Source organism: Sprattus sprattus (genome assembly GCF_963457725.1).
Source record: "Sprattus sprattus genome assembly, chromosome: 9".
Lineage (NCBI taxonomy): Eukaryota > Metazoa > Chordata > Actinopteri > Clupeiformes > Clupeidae > Sprattus > Sprattus sprattus.
Genome location: NC_137928.1, coordinates 33,005,981 through 33,024,417, shown reverse-complemented (window position 1 = coordinate 33,024,417; position 18,437 = coordinate 33,005,981). Strand labels below are relative to the sequence as shown.

General features: G+C 42.2%; 1 protein-coding gene across 1 annotated transcript in view; it reads left to right on the top strand.

Moving 5' to 3' along the window:
* Positions 1-385: 385 nt before the first annotated feature.
* The window catches only part of LOC308370270 (MICAL-like protein 2), a gene marked incomplete at both ends in the record, with an annotated part of 57,379 nt that continues 39,327 nt past the window's right edge, over positions 386-18,437 (top strand). The window contains 7 exons of the mRNA XM_080844928.1: positions 386-528; positions 947-995; positions 4,858-4,999; positions 5,402-5,574; positions 6,550-6,680; positions 15,766-15,974; positions 16,119-16,689. Coding sequence (XP_080701054.1) covers positions 386-528; positions 947-995; positions 4,858-4,999; positions 5,402-5,574; positions 6,550-6,680; positions 15,766-15,974; positions 16,119-16,689 — 1,418 coding nt within the window. The remainder of the gene's footprint in view (positions 529-946; positions 996-4,857; positions 5,000-5,401; positions 5,575-6,549; positions 6,681-15,765; positions 15,975-16,118; positions 16,690-18,437) is intronic.

Genomic DNA, 18,437 nt, shown 5'->3' with positions numbered 1-18,437 from the left:
CAGTTTATAAATATGTATAAACACACACTCAACAAAGCATTGTCGTGATGCTATCATAAACGTGGCTTAATTATCCTTGTAGAGCTCTGTCGGTACAGCCTCCAGCCGCGTCAGCAGAACGTTCTTGGTTGGAACGTCATCCCCCTCAGGTATCGAGTTCAGATTTCGTTTCCACGCAGTCATTTGAAAGGACATTGACTCATAGACACACGCCTCTGAACAGGGAGCACTTTACGTTTTGGTTTCGAGTTTTCTGGTGAGGTCTGGAAGTGAGCGAAACTCCTTCGCCCTCTTTCAACGAACGGCCAGTGATCCAGCTTGTTTGTTTCACTGTCTGAATAGAAGGCTACGCTGGTGGTGACTGGGCAGGTGACTGGTGACTGGGATGGCAGCCGTGAAAGCCCTTCATAAATGGTGTAAGATCCAGTGCGAGGGCTACCAGGATGTAGTCATCACAAACATGACGACCTCATTTCGGGACGGTCTCGCCTTCTGTGCGGTCATTCATAAGCACCGGCCAGATTTAATGTGAGTTGCCTCAACAAACCGGTTACTCGAGCCGTGCGCCTTGGGGCGCCGGTTAAAGTTCGTGCTTGATGAAAACAAGCCGGCTGTTTAGTAAGTCAGGTTCCGAACCGAACATTCGGTATCAAATCGTTGCTAACCAAACAGATTAGACAAATGTATTCAATTCATTCAATTACACGAACGCGAAAGGGTGCTGTGGGAAGTTCCTTGCTTTCATCATGTATTGACGTGTTGATGTTTGTCTAGAGACGTACACGTTGCTAGCTAACTTCACAATGTAATCTATACAAAACAGCAATTTAAAATTGAACAGAGTTGCAAGAGAGAACATTGTGATTGCACACATGATTTAGTTGATCTAAGATTTCATGAAAGATGACTTACATAAGTGTATCTCTATCTCTCCCTGTGTGTTTAGAGACTTTGACTCTTTGCGGAAGGAGAACATTTATCAGAACAACCACTTGGTGAGTAATTAGCTTAGATTACACTGAGGTCACAGCTGGTTCTGGGTCAGTCTTGACTCTTGTGGGATGAGATGGGGTGGGGGGGATAACAACAAAAAGAGAGAGAGAGGGAAAAAGGCCACTGGTTCTGGGATTCTGATCCAGGTGGTCAGTGAGATAAGTTCCGGTATTCAATAAGAGGAGTAGCGCAAGATGCGAGTCGCCTCACCTGGTGAATGAGACGCGCATTGCATGCGATCTGAGGTGTAGCGCACGAAGCGAGTCGCTCGAGGCGCATAGCCTATACTATAATAAACGTGGTTGAGACGGCGCATATAGCCTACTATAAACGTGGTTGAGACTCTTAGTAAACCTCTTACTCATTCTCGTGGTTGAAAGTCGGTAACAAGTCACGATAAACGTTGTTGAGACACTTATTAAAGATCTTACTCATTCTCGTGGTTGAAAGTCGGCTGAGGTGTTCTAGAGTATTCATTTATTCATTTTATTAAAACACTTTTTTACTACATTCCTTTTACTGCCATTGTATTATTGCTGAGTTGTTCTAGTGTATTCATATCTATATCTACTTATTTAAAATTGTTGTCCCTATTCATTGTATTCATATCATACCTCTTACCTCATATTCATTGTATATCATATCATGCCTCTTACCTCATATTCATTGTACTTATATCTTATCATGCCTCTTACCTCATATTCATTGTATATATCATATCATGCCTCTTACCTCATATTCATTGCACTTATATCTTATCATGCCTCACCTCATATTCGTTGTATATATCATATCATGCCTCTTACCTCATATTCATTGTATGTACAGTACTGTGCAAAAGTTTTAGGCAGGTGTGAAAAAATGCTATGAACTAAGAATGCTTTGAAAAATGTTAACAATAAATGTTTGTTTTGTATCCATTTCCATGGTAAGACTAAGCACAGCAACAAGACACAACATAGTTATACTGCATCAGCAGGGTCTCTCCCAGACAAAGATTTCAAAGCAGACAGGGGTTTCAAAATGTGCAGTTCAAGCTCTTTTTAAGAAGACGTTGAGGATCGTAGACGGAGTGGTCAGCCAAGGAAACTTAATACAGCTGATGAAAAACACATCAAGCTTATTTACCTTTGAAATCGGAAGATTTCAAGCAGTGGCATCAGCTCAGAACTGGCAGATACCAGTGGTACCCAGGTACAGATATTTACTGTCCGGGGAAGTCTGGCCAGAAGTGGTCTTCATGGAAGAGTTGCAGCCAAAAAGCTCAACCCCGACAAGGAAACAAGGCCAAGTGACTGAACTTAGCACGAAAACATAGAAACTGGGGTGCAGAAACATGGCAGAAGGTGCTCTGGACTGATGAGTCAAAGTTAGAAATATTTGGCTGTAGAAGAAGGCAGTTTGTTCGCCGAAGGGCTGGAGAGAGGTACAATTATGAGAGTCTGCAGGCAACAGTGAAGCATGGTAGAGGTTCCTTTCCAGTTTGGGGCTGCATTTCTGCAAGTGGAGTTGGAGATTTGGTCAGGATGAATGGTGTCTTCAATGCTGAGAAATACAGGCAGATACTAATCCATCATGCAATACCATCAGGGAGGCGTATGATTGGCACCAAATGTATTCTGCAGCAGGAACATAACCCCAAACAAACAGCCAATGTCATTAAAAACTATCTTCAGCTTAAAGAAGAACAGAAAGTCCTGCAAGTGATGGTTTGACCCCCACAGAGCCCTGATCTCTACATCATCGAGTCTGTCTGGGTTTACATGAAGAGACAGAAGAATTTTAGGAAGCCTACATCCACAGAAGATCTGTGGTTAGTTCTCCAAGATGTTTGGAACAATTTACCAGCCGAGTTCCTTCAAAAACTGTGCGCAAGTGTATCTGGAAGAATTGATGCTATTTTGAAGGCAAAGGGTGGTCACACCAAATATTGATTTAATTTTGAATTTGTTTCTGTTCCTTCACTGCATTTTGTTAATTCATGAAGAATTGATGAAAATAAACTGTTAACACTTCCATTTTTGAAAGCATTCTTAGTTTACAGCATTTTTTCACACCTGCCTAAAACTTTTGCACAGTACTGTATATCATATCATGCCTCTTACCTCATAATCATTGTACTTATATCTTATTATGCCTCTTACCTCATTCATAACTTCTATTGATACCTTCACATGTACTCCTGTATCAGCACTTTGCATATACCTATATCACATCTGCACGAATGACCAACTATTGCTGCCAATGTTACTACTGCTCATACCCCATATATTTTGTACTGTCATACTGTATATAGCCCATCTATTTATTTTTATATTACCACTATAGAATATAGAATAGCCTACTCTGCACTCTTCTGCTATCTGTAGTTCTGGTTAGAATCCGTTGCCTCAATACTTGTACTCAATACTTGCCTCAATACTTGCAATGACAATAAAGTTGCCATTTGCGTCTTGTTATCATTGTCAACTTGTGGGAGTTGTATTGTTAAACGGTGAGTACTTTGGTAGATTAAAGTGTAAACTTTGAATACAAATGCTATAGTACAACTTCTATGCATTATCTGTAAGGTTGTGAGTGTGCAGTGGTAATGTAAGTTTTATTCGTTTTCGTTTTTTTCGTGGAAATAAATGACATTGCTTGACCGTGTAGCTATTTGTTTTGTTTCTTTAAAGAAATAAATGACATTTCTTGACCGTTTAGCTATTTGTTTTGTCTCTGTGATAATGAGTAGGCTACGAGCTTTAATAAGAGTCAATGCAATGCGCGCAATGCGCCTCGAGCGACTCGCTTCGTGCGCTACGCCTCAGATCGCATGCAATATTCACCAGGTGAGGCGACTCGCATCGTGCGCTACTCCTCTTATTGAATACTAGTTCTTACCTGGGTCAGTAGTTAGTTTGATCTGTGGTCGCCTCTAACAGTTGATCTGGGGTCAGTCTTGGTTCCTGTGTGACCAGACTTAGCCTACCTTGACTAAACAATATGCAACAATTTGCCACTTTTTGAGGTATGGTTTTATAGGCAACTAGTGTTGGTATTGGTACCATCCTCTAATTCATTTTGATGGCATATGGTCATGTGAAGGACAGCTAAACACCCGTGTCTTTCCCACTAGCCATCCTGGCCCTATGTAGTTCTGTATACCGGGCTGGAATACCCTGCAAAAATGGAAGAAAAGCTTTCACAGCATGACAATGCCAGCTATACTGCCAAAATACACCAGTTAGTGTGTTTGCAAGCTTCTATCAGTGTGAAGTGGGCTGTTGGTAGTGTTTTTAAGTTTTTTTGCATGCCTTTTAGGTAGTTAGCTTGATACTTTTGGAACAAGCTCCTTATTGCTGCTTTAAGCTGCTGATCCTGGGTACGTTTTGACTGTGACCTGAGGGTCATTTGTAGTCAGATGGGGTTACCAAAAGCACACCACTACCAGTTGGTGAGAGTTAGTTTTCCAAGAAAAACTGCATAGAAAAAGAAGCAGTACATGGAACTGGGCAGGAACCCACAAAAATGAAAGTGGCAAGGCAGTGTCATATTGCAACCAGCAGCCTCAATCTAGGAAAGTGTATTTTATCTGATGTGTGTGCGTGTGAACTCTTGCAGGGTTCCCCCATCTATAGGGTCAGGTCAAGGCTTGTCTTAACGGCTGCCGATCGTGTGTGTGTGTGTGTGAACTGTTGATGTTGGCTTAGTTGGCTATTGTTAAGAACAATCCCAGACAGGAAGTGTGTGTGTGTGTGTGAGAAAGAGAGAATTAATATGAATATGTTTGGAGTAGCAAATGTTTGTATGTATCTATATTTGTGCTGCCCCTTTAATTTGATGTTTTTACAACCCTGTGTGTGTGTGTGTGTGTGTGTTTAGGCATTTCGTGTGGCTGAGGAGCAGTTGGGTATTCCTGCCCTGTTGGATGCAGAGGACATGGTGGCCCTGAAGATTCCTGATCGCCTCAGCATCCTAACTTACATGTCCCAGTACTACAACTACTTCCATGGCAAATCACCTAGTGAGCACACACACACACACACACACACACACACACACACACATACACACACACACACACACACACACACACACACACACACACACACACACACACACACAGAGCCTCTTATTCTGACAGCCTGGTCCAGTCTTATTATATTTGTAGTTGCAACATTTTAAGTTGTTTAATCTTGGAACTGATTGACTCTTCCTGTGTGTGTGTGTGTGTGTGTGTGTGTGTGTGTGTGTGTGTGTGTGTGTGTGTGTGTGTGTGTGTGTGTGCGCACACACACTTCTGTGTGTGTGTGTGGGCGCGTGCACGCGCGCGTGTGTGTGTGTGTGTGTGTGTGTGTGTGTGTGTGTGTGTGTGTGTTTGTTCACCCACTTCTCTGTGTGTTCGTGTGTGTGCTTCTGTGTGTAGTTGGGGGTATGGCAGGCATCAAGAGGCCTGCTGAAAACTCTGGCGATCAGCCCTCAGGGAAGAAGAACCTACCAATCACAGCCAAGACCTACTCTCCAGATGCCCCATCAACACAGAACCAGCCAATCACAGCTAAGACATACACTCCGGCTACCCCGCCCACACCAAGCCAGGTAGCACCCACTTCTTGTCATGCACTCACACACACAATCACTCACTCACTCACACACACACACACTCCTGCTACCCCGCCCACACCAAGCCAGGTAGCACTCACTCACATACATACACCCACTCACTCACATACACCCACTCACTCTCTCACATACACCCACTCACTCACTCACTCACATACACCCACTCACTCTCTCACATACACCCACTCACTCTCTCACATACACTCACTCACTCTCTCTCTCACATACACTCACCCACCTACTCACACTCACACTCACACACTCACTCACTCGTTTCCCATAACAACCACCAGAAATAGAGAATTTATCAGTAGAGAAACCTATTGTGTTTGACTCGGAGCACAGTGAACAAGACTCGACCTTACCACCTATATTCATTTGTGGAGTAAAACTGAATGGGTCCTAAGAGTTTCTTGTTAGTGTCTGTTTATTGTAGTTGCTAGCAAAACTAGCTTTTTTAAAAAAAAATGGTTACTGTTAAAGTTTTTATGATGGCAAAAGATGCTCTCAACTGAACAGCGTTTTTCATTAAGGAAAAGATGCTATATTTGTACCCAGGCATACACACATGCATACTCAAACACAGACACTACTCAACACACACAGAAGAGTTCCTATTTCGTCACACTTAAAGTATCAGGGTTTGAACAAACACAATGGCACACCACATAAACACACACTCACACTCTCTCACACACACACACACACACACACACACACACACACACACACACACATACACACACACACACACACACACATACACGCACGCTGACACTCTCAAACACACAAACACACACAGGCACAAAGGTTTTGAACAAAGACAACAGAACATGGGCAATGACTGAGACTTATGTTATTTATTCCAGCATAGTCTCTTGGGGTGTGAATCAAGAGAGAGTACGTTTTTTTTTGTGTGTGTGTGTGTGTGTGTGTGTGTGTGTGTTCCAGAGAGAAGTGTTGTCTGAGCGCACCAATAAGACTGGCGCACTAAGCAGCAGCTGCAGTGTCTGCAACAAACACGTCCACCTGATACAGCGTCACCTAGTGGAGGGGAGCCTCTACCACAGAAACTGCTTCAAGTAAGATACACACACACTCTGTCTACCTAGTACAAGGGAGCTTGTGCCACAGCTATTGCTTCATCAGGGACACACACCTACATGCTCTTTTCTTTATTTCTCTTTCACTTTCACTAACCCCACTGGTTTACATATTAACACAATACCTACCACCCTCTTGATATTAACACAAGAATTACCACCCTCTACATATTAACACAATACGTACCACCCTGTACATATTAACACAATACTTACCACCCTGTACATATTAACACAATACCTAACACCAATGTTCCCTCTAAGCTTTTTCAGACCGCGCTCATTTTTCAGACCGTACAAACGATTTTTAGGGTTTAAAAATATGAGCATCAAAGCGGATGTATGCTAGGTAATAAACATTTAAAATACTGACATGTCTGACAACCAAGCCGGATGTGCGTTAGAATGTTTACATACAAAGTATCCTTTAGCTCTCTTGCCGGGCTCTGCTCCAGCAGTTATAGGCTATCATGGCGAAAAGAAAGGCAGAGCAGGTGCCCCAGAAAAAGGTCTGCCTAACTGCCTGTTTAAATACATGAGCGGCTAGATGAAATAGTCCAAACTGACACAGGTAGGATAAAACTTTCAGACATATTTACATAATATACTTGGACGCAAACGCGAAAAGAGTTCGCTCGAAAACAGTGCAGTGAAATAAAGTGACATTATTCTGTTTGTCCTTAAAGTTGTGAGCACTTGGATGCCCGCTTCCCTGTAAAATGAGCTGAGTGGGCTGCCTTTGAGTCGGACACGTTGGATCGTGCAGTTAGTGAATTTGATCATGGGCTGAATGATCAGGTTCGAAGCGCTTCTGGAGGAAGTATAATATGCGGTCCCGGGATGCATTTGTCAACAATACAACGAATTCAAGTTCATGGTTTATGAAAAAAGGTGGACGCTGAAAAGTGAGCATTTTCCAGATCTGGTACAACTTCTGACATTTGTGGCACAGTCCAAGCATTTAGCGCCGACTGTGAACGCGGTTTCAGTCTAATGAATGCCACTAAGATAAAATCGTGAGGCGAGAAGATTTAAGGTAGAAATTTCCAATGTTTTCATTAAGACCTATTAGGCCTTATTCAAAGTGATCTTGATAATTGCAACAACATTTTGATATATGTTTAGTCAGAAAGATGTGTCTTCCATAGGCCTGCAGACAAGATGAACCAGAGAGCCAGATAGGCCTCAATGTAATTCAAATGACATGTTTTGTAGCTTAGTTTGTTGCAAACCACTCCAGTTATTAAATTATTTATAAAGGCTACCTTTAGGAAAAATTACACCAGAATTACTTTATTTATTTTAAAGCACTGCATTAGCATTTTTCTTTCAATGAAGTTCCACTTAAATGTTAGCCTGACGATGTCATACTCATAATTCTAGTCAGAATATGAGTCTGATACTGAACCATTGGGCTGTGATTATGGGGCGTGTTTCAACGAGCCAGGGGAAAAAAATGCCTCTTCGCTCAATTGGATACCTAGAACCAATCAGAGCAACGTAGTATGACCATCTGATATAGGGCCAATAGTTTTCCGCGTCCAAAAAAAGCAAATTCCGTGTCACGTTTTTGATGATTCCGTGTTTCCGCGTCAGAAAAAAAAAAACAGCCGTAAAATGCCTTTCTGCACGTTAACTGAATGAAAAACTCTGTTGATAGTGATGTTGCCTAGCAACGCTGTTTGCGTGCCTGCAGCTCTCTCAGTTTAGATAGTGAGAGTTCGGTTTGTCGCCAAGTAGTTGACCGTACTGTGCCTTATACATTTCCAATGCTTAAATCATCATTGTTCAACCTGTATGTGAGGCATTATGTGCATACCCAATGAAAGTAAGGGTTTTCATTAAGTTGCTACTGTGATAGATCGTGTATTAAATACCAAATTTTGGGCTACCTGCTAGTGTTAGCATGCATGCTAAGCGGAGATTTAGCTAACATTCTGTTCTTATGTTGATACGCTGTAATAAAGATGGGTTCAATCCTGTTAAGATTTCGACTGGGTGAGATATGAATGAGATCCATGTTGCCGTAGTGTAATGTCCACGTTTATATGTATCTAGTAATATTAGTTGTGTTATTGTTATTGTGTAGCAATAACTCATGTTAATGTAATTCAGTGCAGTGCTAATTATTCCCCATAAAAAAGACTGCTTTGGTAACTCAGTGATTAATACGTGCCCTTCTTAGATTGTTGTTTGCCAGCCATCAACAGAACAGAAGACTTAACATTTATTGTTTTAATGTGATTGGGAAGACGAGCAAATTAACGTGACTACCGTTGAAAAAGGGGGGCGTGGCCGGAGCAGAGTTCAGTGCAGACGTGACATTTTCTGACTGCTTTTGTTCTTTAATTAATGTTTGTTCATTGTTGCAATCGTTGTTGTGTTTATTTGAAAGAAATTCAGTCTTACAGGGTAAAATGCAGGGGGTTTTGGGCGATTTTGATGCACAAAATTATGTTTCCGTTTGAAAAGTTGCAATTCCGTTTTCAATAGTCCATTCCGTTTCAGATGGTCCATTCCGTGTATTCCGTCCGTTTTCCGTTTTCGCGGAAAACTATTGACCCTACTGATACATTAAAACTTTAACCTGATCTCGTAGGAAGGACGGCAAAAACATCTTTTCGATCGACAAATGCCTTGATCACGTTTCTCTGTTCCTCTTTCAAAATTAATGTGCTGTCAATATCTGTTGAGATATGCCTGCTCACGTTACTAATTAGCAGCAAGGCTAACCCTAGCTACCATGCGTTTCAATGGATTTTTGGTGTAAGCGTTAGCAATGACCTAACAATAATGGTCTAGAGCGCTTCAGTTAAGACATACAATCCTCGGCAACATTCGTGTTGCACATATACAACTAACCGAGTCAATAGACATAAAAAAGTCGTGTAGATAGCATAATTTACATAAAATATGTCCCACTTACAAGCCGGATACGCCGCCATCTTGGGAGGATTTCGAATCTACCGCTTGATCATCTGTCCATCATCGTATAAAGCCCGTCCTGACAATTTGATTGGTCCGGCGTTATCCGTCCGATGAAACTTTCTCCCAACTAGCTCAGAGCCAGACCAAATCTCCCTGACCAAAAATTTTGTGGGCGGGGTTTGGGCTGGTATCCGCGGAAAAAATGAAGAGACCACTTCAAAATTATCAGTTTCTCTGGTTTAACTATTTATTGGTACTAGTGCAGTGTCCGTAGGAATTATGCATTCTGTAGTGTTAGCAGACGTAGCTGTAGGCTAGCTGTTGTTCAGTGCAGAACTGGGAGGATAACATGACGACGTGGCCCGACATAACTTACAGCAAGAATTGCGCGTATTTCGTGGACTCCATAGCAACAGATGGGAAAGCAATGTACAATCTGAAAGCCTCAGAGGCTTATCAATATAAGCTACCATTTGTAGCGGCCACTCTTGCGTTGTGATTTTGATTGGCACCCAGCCGTTTATTCATACACTCTGACAGGTTTAATGAACACAGAGCAAAGGCGATCACACACAGTATCTTCCGAATGACAGCCTCTCCCAGCCAGGGTAAATGCAGACTGAGGTTTATAATATTGCAATAATGAGAAAACAAAGTCTAAACACGAATTACAACAGATACATCGGGACACATCTGAAAACCTCTCATTGCGTCAGTAGATGCATGAACGAATGGTCACTGGTCTAGGCTTACCATCAACATTGGCCTTCATCATGCTTGGACGCACCAAAAAGTCTCTCTGCGCCATGGTGGCAGGTCCACAGGAAGTCGGCCATTTTGAGTGGAAGATGCGTTTTGACAGCGTTTGCACACCTTGCATCTGATAGAACGCGTTTGCACACCTCGCATCTGATTGAACTCCTCCGACAGCTTTAATGGTAACGCCTTGAAATGTGGTCCGGCTACTCTTCAGCCATGGGCGACTAAAAGTTATATTGGATTTTCTTATTAGTCGAAAGGTGTGGGCGTGGCAGACCCTCAAACTTTGCCAACTTGTTAGTGCTTGCCACAAAACACAAAGTCTCTTATAACTCAATCGCATGTATGTCAAAGTGCTCTAAAAATTACCAAATTTGCCAGGGACATCAAGCCTGTAACCGTCCATCTTCTGTAGAGTTTTTGTTCATGGATGGAGCAAAATAGCTCTGTAGCGCCCCCTAGAACATTGCAAAAAAACCTGTACATTGGGGTTATTTTGGTGTAGCTTGACGGAATTCGGTACACGTCTTCATCATGCTTGGACGCACCAAAAAGTCTCTTGACGCCATGGTGGCAGGTCCACAGGAAGTCGGCCATTTTGAGTGGAAGATGCGTTTTGACAAAGTTTGCACACCTCGCATCTGATCGAACTCCTCCGACAGCTTTAATGGTAACGCCTTGAAATGTGGTCCGGCTACTCTTCAGCCATGGGCGACTAAAAGTTATAATGGATTTTCTCATTAGTCGGAAGGTGTGGGCGTGGCAGACCCTCAAACTTTGCCAACTTGTTAGTGCTTGCCACAACACAAAGTCTCTTATTACTGTTGCGTACATTGTTTGATCCAGAGACAATGTCTTAGGGTGGACGCTGGTCCGGCCCGAACGCGTACATATGCCTGACTGATATCACCTATAGCGCCACCTGTTGATGTTTGGAAACTTTACTTTGTTTCCACACCTCGCATGTGATTGAACTCCTCCTACAGATTTAATGGACAGAGGAGGCTCTTCCATTGAGGAAACGGAGGAAGAACCTCCTCAAACTTTTTGAAAATGTATTTTTGTAATTGAACTGACTAAACTCCTTTAAAAATGCAGTTTGATATCAGTTTTTAATACTATGAATATTATAATTTGTTTCCCTGAGTTAAAATAACATTAGCACCCCCTATCGTAACAAGAAATTACTGCACGGAGGACGTCCTCCCCTTGGCTCCCATTGAGATCAATGGGATCTGTCTCTGATACTGGCGGCTCGTGGGGCTCATTCACTTACATTTCCCAGGGGAGGAAAGACCTCCCTAGAGTCTGAGTCTGCGCCCATATCGCTTAACCAATGAACAACGGATTTGGTGTTGAAGGGAGGGGATTAGATATTAATACCGAACGAAGTTTCCCTCTTCAACCATTCTGCAGAAGGATATCGATAACAAGTCACCTTTAAAGATTGTTGTAGAAAGATTGCAAATAAAGAGGATGTGCAATGGAGAACGAAGATATTGTTCATGTTTTATTGAACAAACCGTTTCATTCATTGAGCTACAGAGAGAAGGTTAGTATCAAAACAACAGGGAAACCTGTTCCAAAAATGCAAGTCACTAAACCCAATGGTAAAACCGCTTCCGTTAATACTAAATGGTATGCAAAATACTTATAGCTCACTGGTACCATACAAAAACAATCGGCTGTACTGTTTTGTTTAAATCGTTCATACCCCTATTGTTAGTCTGACTGTTCACGTTCAGCTGACATTCTGAATGGAAATTGTTAATGAATGTTTCAGAACGCGATGTGTTTCGTATCTATTCTAATTAGCCTACTTGTCACTTGGGCATTGGCCTCATACTTGGCTACTTTGAGTGATAGCTGTAATAATCTGCCATAATCTGAGCAGCAATTATAGGAAGTTTTTGTTTTTGCAATTTTAGAGAACAAAGGTAATTTACTCAGGGTTTGTTCTTTTTCCATAGGTTTATTTGTTTAATATAAGCTTAAAGCATCTGCTAAAACAGACACATAGCCAAGCATAAAAATATATTTCTGTTTAATACATAATTTAGTCAAAGTCAGTCCACCCCTAAGTGATCAATGAACATTGACCAACATTCTGAAACATCCACATTTGCCACAAACAATGTTAGGCTAACAGCCCATGTTATAGTTAGTGAAAAATAATGTTCTCGTACTTGTTGCCTTTTTTACTTGTTGTTTAATATTTTGGAAAGGATGTTAGTGAATGATTCAGAGCCTGATGCATCACTTTTGGTCTTGTGTCTTAATTTTTCTTAAAACAATTGTGGCTGAAATTTAGTCAAATAGTAACCAATAGCTTTAGTAATTGAGGGGGAAAAAAGGCCAAATGGTAGGCCCAACATTTAGAATGTAGTTTTTAAAATCAAGAGTAGGCCTGATTTGACTAATTGGCTTTGCATCCTTTCCTTCTGGCCTTGTCTAGTCCAAAGACATGCTGTCCACCAGCTTTTTAAGTACAATGGTGCCACACTGGTGGCTTTGTATCAATTGTATCCCTGCCTGCTATTTTGTAGGACTGTAGTCCACAAAAACACCCTGAAACAACTTGTATCTCACATACTTATGCCACCAACGGAATAAGCAGGGCAATGGCAACCAGGCGCACAGTCCTTCCTCCCTCACTTTAAAAACCACCAACCTCCACTGAATGGTAATGCCTTCAAACGTGGTCAGGTTACTCTTCAGCAATGGGGAATTAAAAGTTATGAGAATCTTTTACAAAGTTTGAAGGGTGTGGGTGTGGCAGACCCTCAAACTATGCACTCTTCACAACTCCAGTCACTTAAAACGTATACATATATTGTCGAAAGTGCACGAAATTGAAAGTGGTGGATCATTATGAGACCCTCTGAATGCATGCCAAGTTTCGTGCAATTTTGTCCATGGGGGGCCATACAATATTTTTTTTTTTATGTGACTGTACACCAACTGGCCTGAATGTGGCCTGACAACAAATGACAATACATACATTTACCATTGTCCAAACATAAGAGATTTTAAGGGAATGTCTGCTTTTGATGGGTGTGTGAACAGTTTAAAATAGATAGTACAATTCTGAAAACAACATATTGTGTTTGGGTCAATTCAACTTTTCTTTATTTTATGTGACCTGTTTTAACAAACTACATTGCAAAAGAAAAATATACCAAAACAAGAGCAATCCGAGATTTCTGACCTCCAGCAAGGAGGTACACAAATCCGGATCCATTTTAATGGGGATGTCCCAGGACCAAGATCCACCTCTGGTGAAAATTTCAGACAGATCCGCCCAGTAGTTTCTGAGAAATCTTGCTGGAGGTAATAAATTAACGGACCCGATCGCATAACCTCCTTGCTGGAGGTAAAAATCCACAAAAAAGTAGTACACAAAACATTACATAACCAAATCATCAAAATCTATCACAAATAATTCCTTTAATACATAAAAATGAAACACAAACCAATTTACACACACAAAACACAAAAAAACACAAAAACACACTGACAACCATGACTCATTCTGTGCCAAAACCTACTGAACAGTTCGGCGGTCATTTTGTAACGCTTTGCGTTACGTCTAGTTATAACTATTTATAAGTATTATTGTTATTATTTTCAGCAGGAGCAGGCCTATAAGTAGGCTATTAATATTAATATATTAGCAGCTAGGTGAGCCTGCATGCTTTCTTATTATAATAATCATCATTATTATCACCATCATTATTATTATAATTAATGATTATCGAACAATTATTATTTTTGTATTATTACTATCATAATCATAATATAGTCATGATAATAATAAGTGTTATTATTGCTATCATTAAGATTCAATTTAATTCAATTCAATTTTATTTGTATAGCGCCATAACAATACAATTGGCTCTAGGCGCTTAACAGAGCCCAGAGCCTAGACCCCCTTAGTGCATGCACAATGGCAACAGGGGCAAGAAAAAACTCCCTGTTAGGCAGGAAGAAACCTTAAGCAGAACCACGGCACATAAGGGGGGACTCATCTGCTTGAGGTCGGCCGGGTGGAGATAGGAAGGTGGGAAGGGGGGAAGTTGTGTGGCAGAAGGGGAAAGGAGACAACAGGGGTTGTACACAGCCAGCATTTGGTCGCGGGACATAGTATATACACAGACATCCGGTGGTAAAATACATGATACAGGCAAGACCGGTTTACTGTACTAATAGGGTAACTGTTACAGGGGTAGGGGACGTAGGGACAGAGAAACAATTCAGTGGTGGCAATAATGTATATTGTATATAAATGCTAGCATAGGGTATGGGGTAGAGTAGGTGTACGGCAATGCAGTGGCGGTGGGTGCAATTGGCCGAGGGTTTCTCCAGGTAGAACAGGTGGAGAGACTACAGCAGCGAGCCATGGGGAGATGGTCTTGATTAGTAGATACTGTTTTATTTGTCGCAACACAGTGGATGTTCAAAAAAATGTAACGATAAGGTGTAAAGAAGAAAGGGCTAGCTGCATTCGGAAGAAGTTAGTTAGCTAGAAGGCTAACTCTCGAGGCTACGAGCTTTTTAAAAAGACTGGAGAAAATTACTCCTTAGAATAGGCTAATAGAATAGAGCTACTGCAAGTGCAGTAAGGTATTACTTAGGAAAGCGTGAGTCTTTAAAAAGACTGTTTATAAAGCAATGAATATCTTAATTTTAAAGGAATCAAGAGAACTTGAACAAACTCTGCAGAGTGTAATCTCAGTCAGTGAGGGTGAGCGCTTACCATGCCTGCAGATACGTTTATACTCTGAAGCGCCGGCGCAACTCGCGTTCAAATGATAAGACTCCGTTTTGATTAGTGGATCAGGAACGATACAGTTTTCACTAACCAGTGACAGGTCGCCGGTGTTTTTTTCTCCGTCTGTGACATCGTGCCCCCCCTGCAGAGTGTTTCCGCCCCCCACTTTGAGAACCACTGCTCTATATATTAAGTTATTAACACATTACTTACCACACTCTACATATTAACTCTGACTTTTCGGTCCTTGTAGGACTAACTGGATTTTAACCCTTTCACGTGCGAGATCAGTAAACCAACTGCAGTATGCACAGTGATATTAGTGGACTAAATGCAGTTTAACCCCTTAGGCACAGTGGTATTAGTGGACTAACTGTAGTTTAACTCTTTTAGGCACAGTGATATTAGTGGACTAACTGCAGGTTAACCCTTTTAGGCACAGTGATATTAGTGGACTAACTGCAGGTTAACCCCTTAGGCACAGTGATATTAGTGGAATGACTGTAGTTTAACCCTTTTAGGCACAATGATATTAGTGGACTAACTGCAGTTTAACCCTTTTAGGTGCAGTGATATTAGTGGACTAACTGCAATTTAACCCTTTAGGTGCAGTGAGTGCTTCATCATTCTTCTCTCTGGCACCTACAAACCAGGAGTTAAACCAGGAACCTTCATCTGCACAACACACAACACATTCAGTCCCCCATCCAGTCTGAGCCCTCGGAATCCTCCCTCACCCAATCCCAGCAGACGGAACCCTCCCACCGCAAATCCTAGACCATGGATCGCCACGTCGACCAGTCATGGAGAGTTAGGCCCAAGGGCCACGTCGACCAGTCATGGAGAGTTAGGCCCAATGGCCACGTCGACCAGTCATGGAGAGTTAGGCCCAATGGCCACGTCAACCAGTCATGGAGAGTTAGGCCCAATGGCCACGTCAACCAGTCATGGAGAGTTAGGCCCAAGGGCCACGCCTTCCCCTTCCAAGCCCACTGGCCCATCCTGGCACGTAACCAAGAGTGACTGCACAGTGACCTCTACGCCATCTCCACGGCAACAACAAGCTACGACTGCGATGGTTAGCCCTAACACTAGCAATAAGTTGGACCGTAACACGACACCCACTCCCTCCATCTCTTTCACAGAAACACACAGCTCTACTCCAGGTTCCTCTCTCAGTAGCTCAACTGCCAAGAACCAGAATGCTCGACTGCAGTTCTTTGAGTCTGAAACCTCAAGTGGAACCATGAAGGCACTGTCTGGGACCGCTGACAATGAGGAACCCACTGGAAGGAACAACGGAACTGAAAGTGGTTGCGCCGGAACCATGGGAGAGAAGAAGAGAAGGGTGCTCCTGAAAGTGGGGGACTGGAAGAAGGAAGGAGAGAAAGAGAGTGAGGCAGAAAGAAAAAGCGAGAGGGAGAAGGAGAAAGCCAAGGGTATGATTGAAAAAAAGCTAGTAGAGGAGAAGAACAGCAGCAGCACATATCCGTCATGGAAAACAGATGGAGGAAAGAGTAGTGACAGCAGGTGAGTGTACACAGTCACGCACACACACACACACTAGAGATGCGCGGATGGGCTATTATTTCATCCGCAACCGCATCACAAAACGCATGATCCGTCCGCTATCCATCCGCACCAATTTTTTTGACCAATTTTCAAAACCGCACCCGCCCGCCATCCGCCTGTTGTTTTTAGGTATAGGCACTGCTGACGCGAGGCTAGAAAGTTCTTGCCTGTTCTTGAAAGGAGACTGATCCAATGCCGCAAAGATATTTAAAGGATAAAGCCCCTAGTATGAAAGCCTATAGGCTAGGTGCACGAAATACTCAGTGTGGGCAGTTTGTTTCCTGTTTAGCCAGGTGTATTTGAACCTGCTGCTATTCTGAATGTAGGCTAATTAGCGTCTACACGGACCTGGTTAGGTGTTGCACCTAGTGAATCAGCGTTACGATAAAGAAGGACGTGTAGACACTAATTACATTCAGAATAGTGGCAGGTTCAAACACACCTGGCTAAACAGGAAACAAACAGCCCACACTGAATATTTCGTGCACCTAGCCTATTGGCTATGTTGTAGCCTATCCCCAGAATATGAAGTGACGTCTGTCTCCGATCGATGCACAGGGAGAAACTTTAAAATAGCCAAGCACATCGGCAAACCTGACCTTACCATAGGCTAGTAGGCCTACACTTTTTTTATCATTGTAATAAAACGCAGTTTGGTACAGCATTTTAATATGGTAATATAGCCTTGTTTTTAGTTTAGAAGGAAACGCAGAGTCTGTTAGGCTAATTCTGAAATTTCACTGCATTGTAGGCTTTGTACTGTAACAACCCCAACACTTGCCTGCTTGCCTTGCAAATCAAAGTTTTCAGACTATTTTTCTTACCTTCTTTCTTAGCTGGTGATGTTACTGAGCTAGAAGTTTAACTTGTTCTGATAATCTCGCGCTGCCAATGCCCAATGTCACTTCTGAGTCAAATCACTCCATCATCTCTTTGAAATTCCTTATTCCACGAGTGATAGGCTACAATGACTGGCTGTTTTAAAATATAACTAATAGCCTAACGAAACAAAATAACCCAGGCAGTTTCATCTACGACACGTGAAGGCTTCTTCCAATGCTGACAGCTGACTCATAGCTTGCAGGTTTGCGGCGTTGCAAAGAGCCGCGACATGATAGGGATCGTCACTTAATTTGAACTTTTTTGCTTCCTTTGTTTGCTTTGTATGCATACACGGAACTATGCCAATTTACTGCCTGATGAAAATTTGATTATTTAAAAATGTGCTTGGATGTAGGTAACGACATTTAACAATATGTAGATATTTTGAATTTCATTGGGTAAACCGCCACCCGCCCGAATTTAATTAAAATATTATTTTTTGTCACGTCACCCGCCCGATCCGCGGTTTAACCGCGGAGTCCGCGGGTGCAACCGCCAACCGCACATCTCTAACACACACACCACACACACACACACCACATACACACACACATGCACACATACCACACAAACACCACACACACACCACACACACACACACACACACACACGTCCTCACTAAACCACTTGCTAGTCCTTAAACCCCCAGCTGATCAGTGTTTCTATTGAAGCACTTTTTCTGTTAGTTTGTTCCCATTTTATGCCACAATACAATGCACCTTTTTTAACAGACTTACAGCAATTGGATTAAAGCAAGGCAAAGCCTGTTTATTCACAAGACTCAATGAAATACAATAACATGTCAACCAAACTAAAAACTAAGA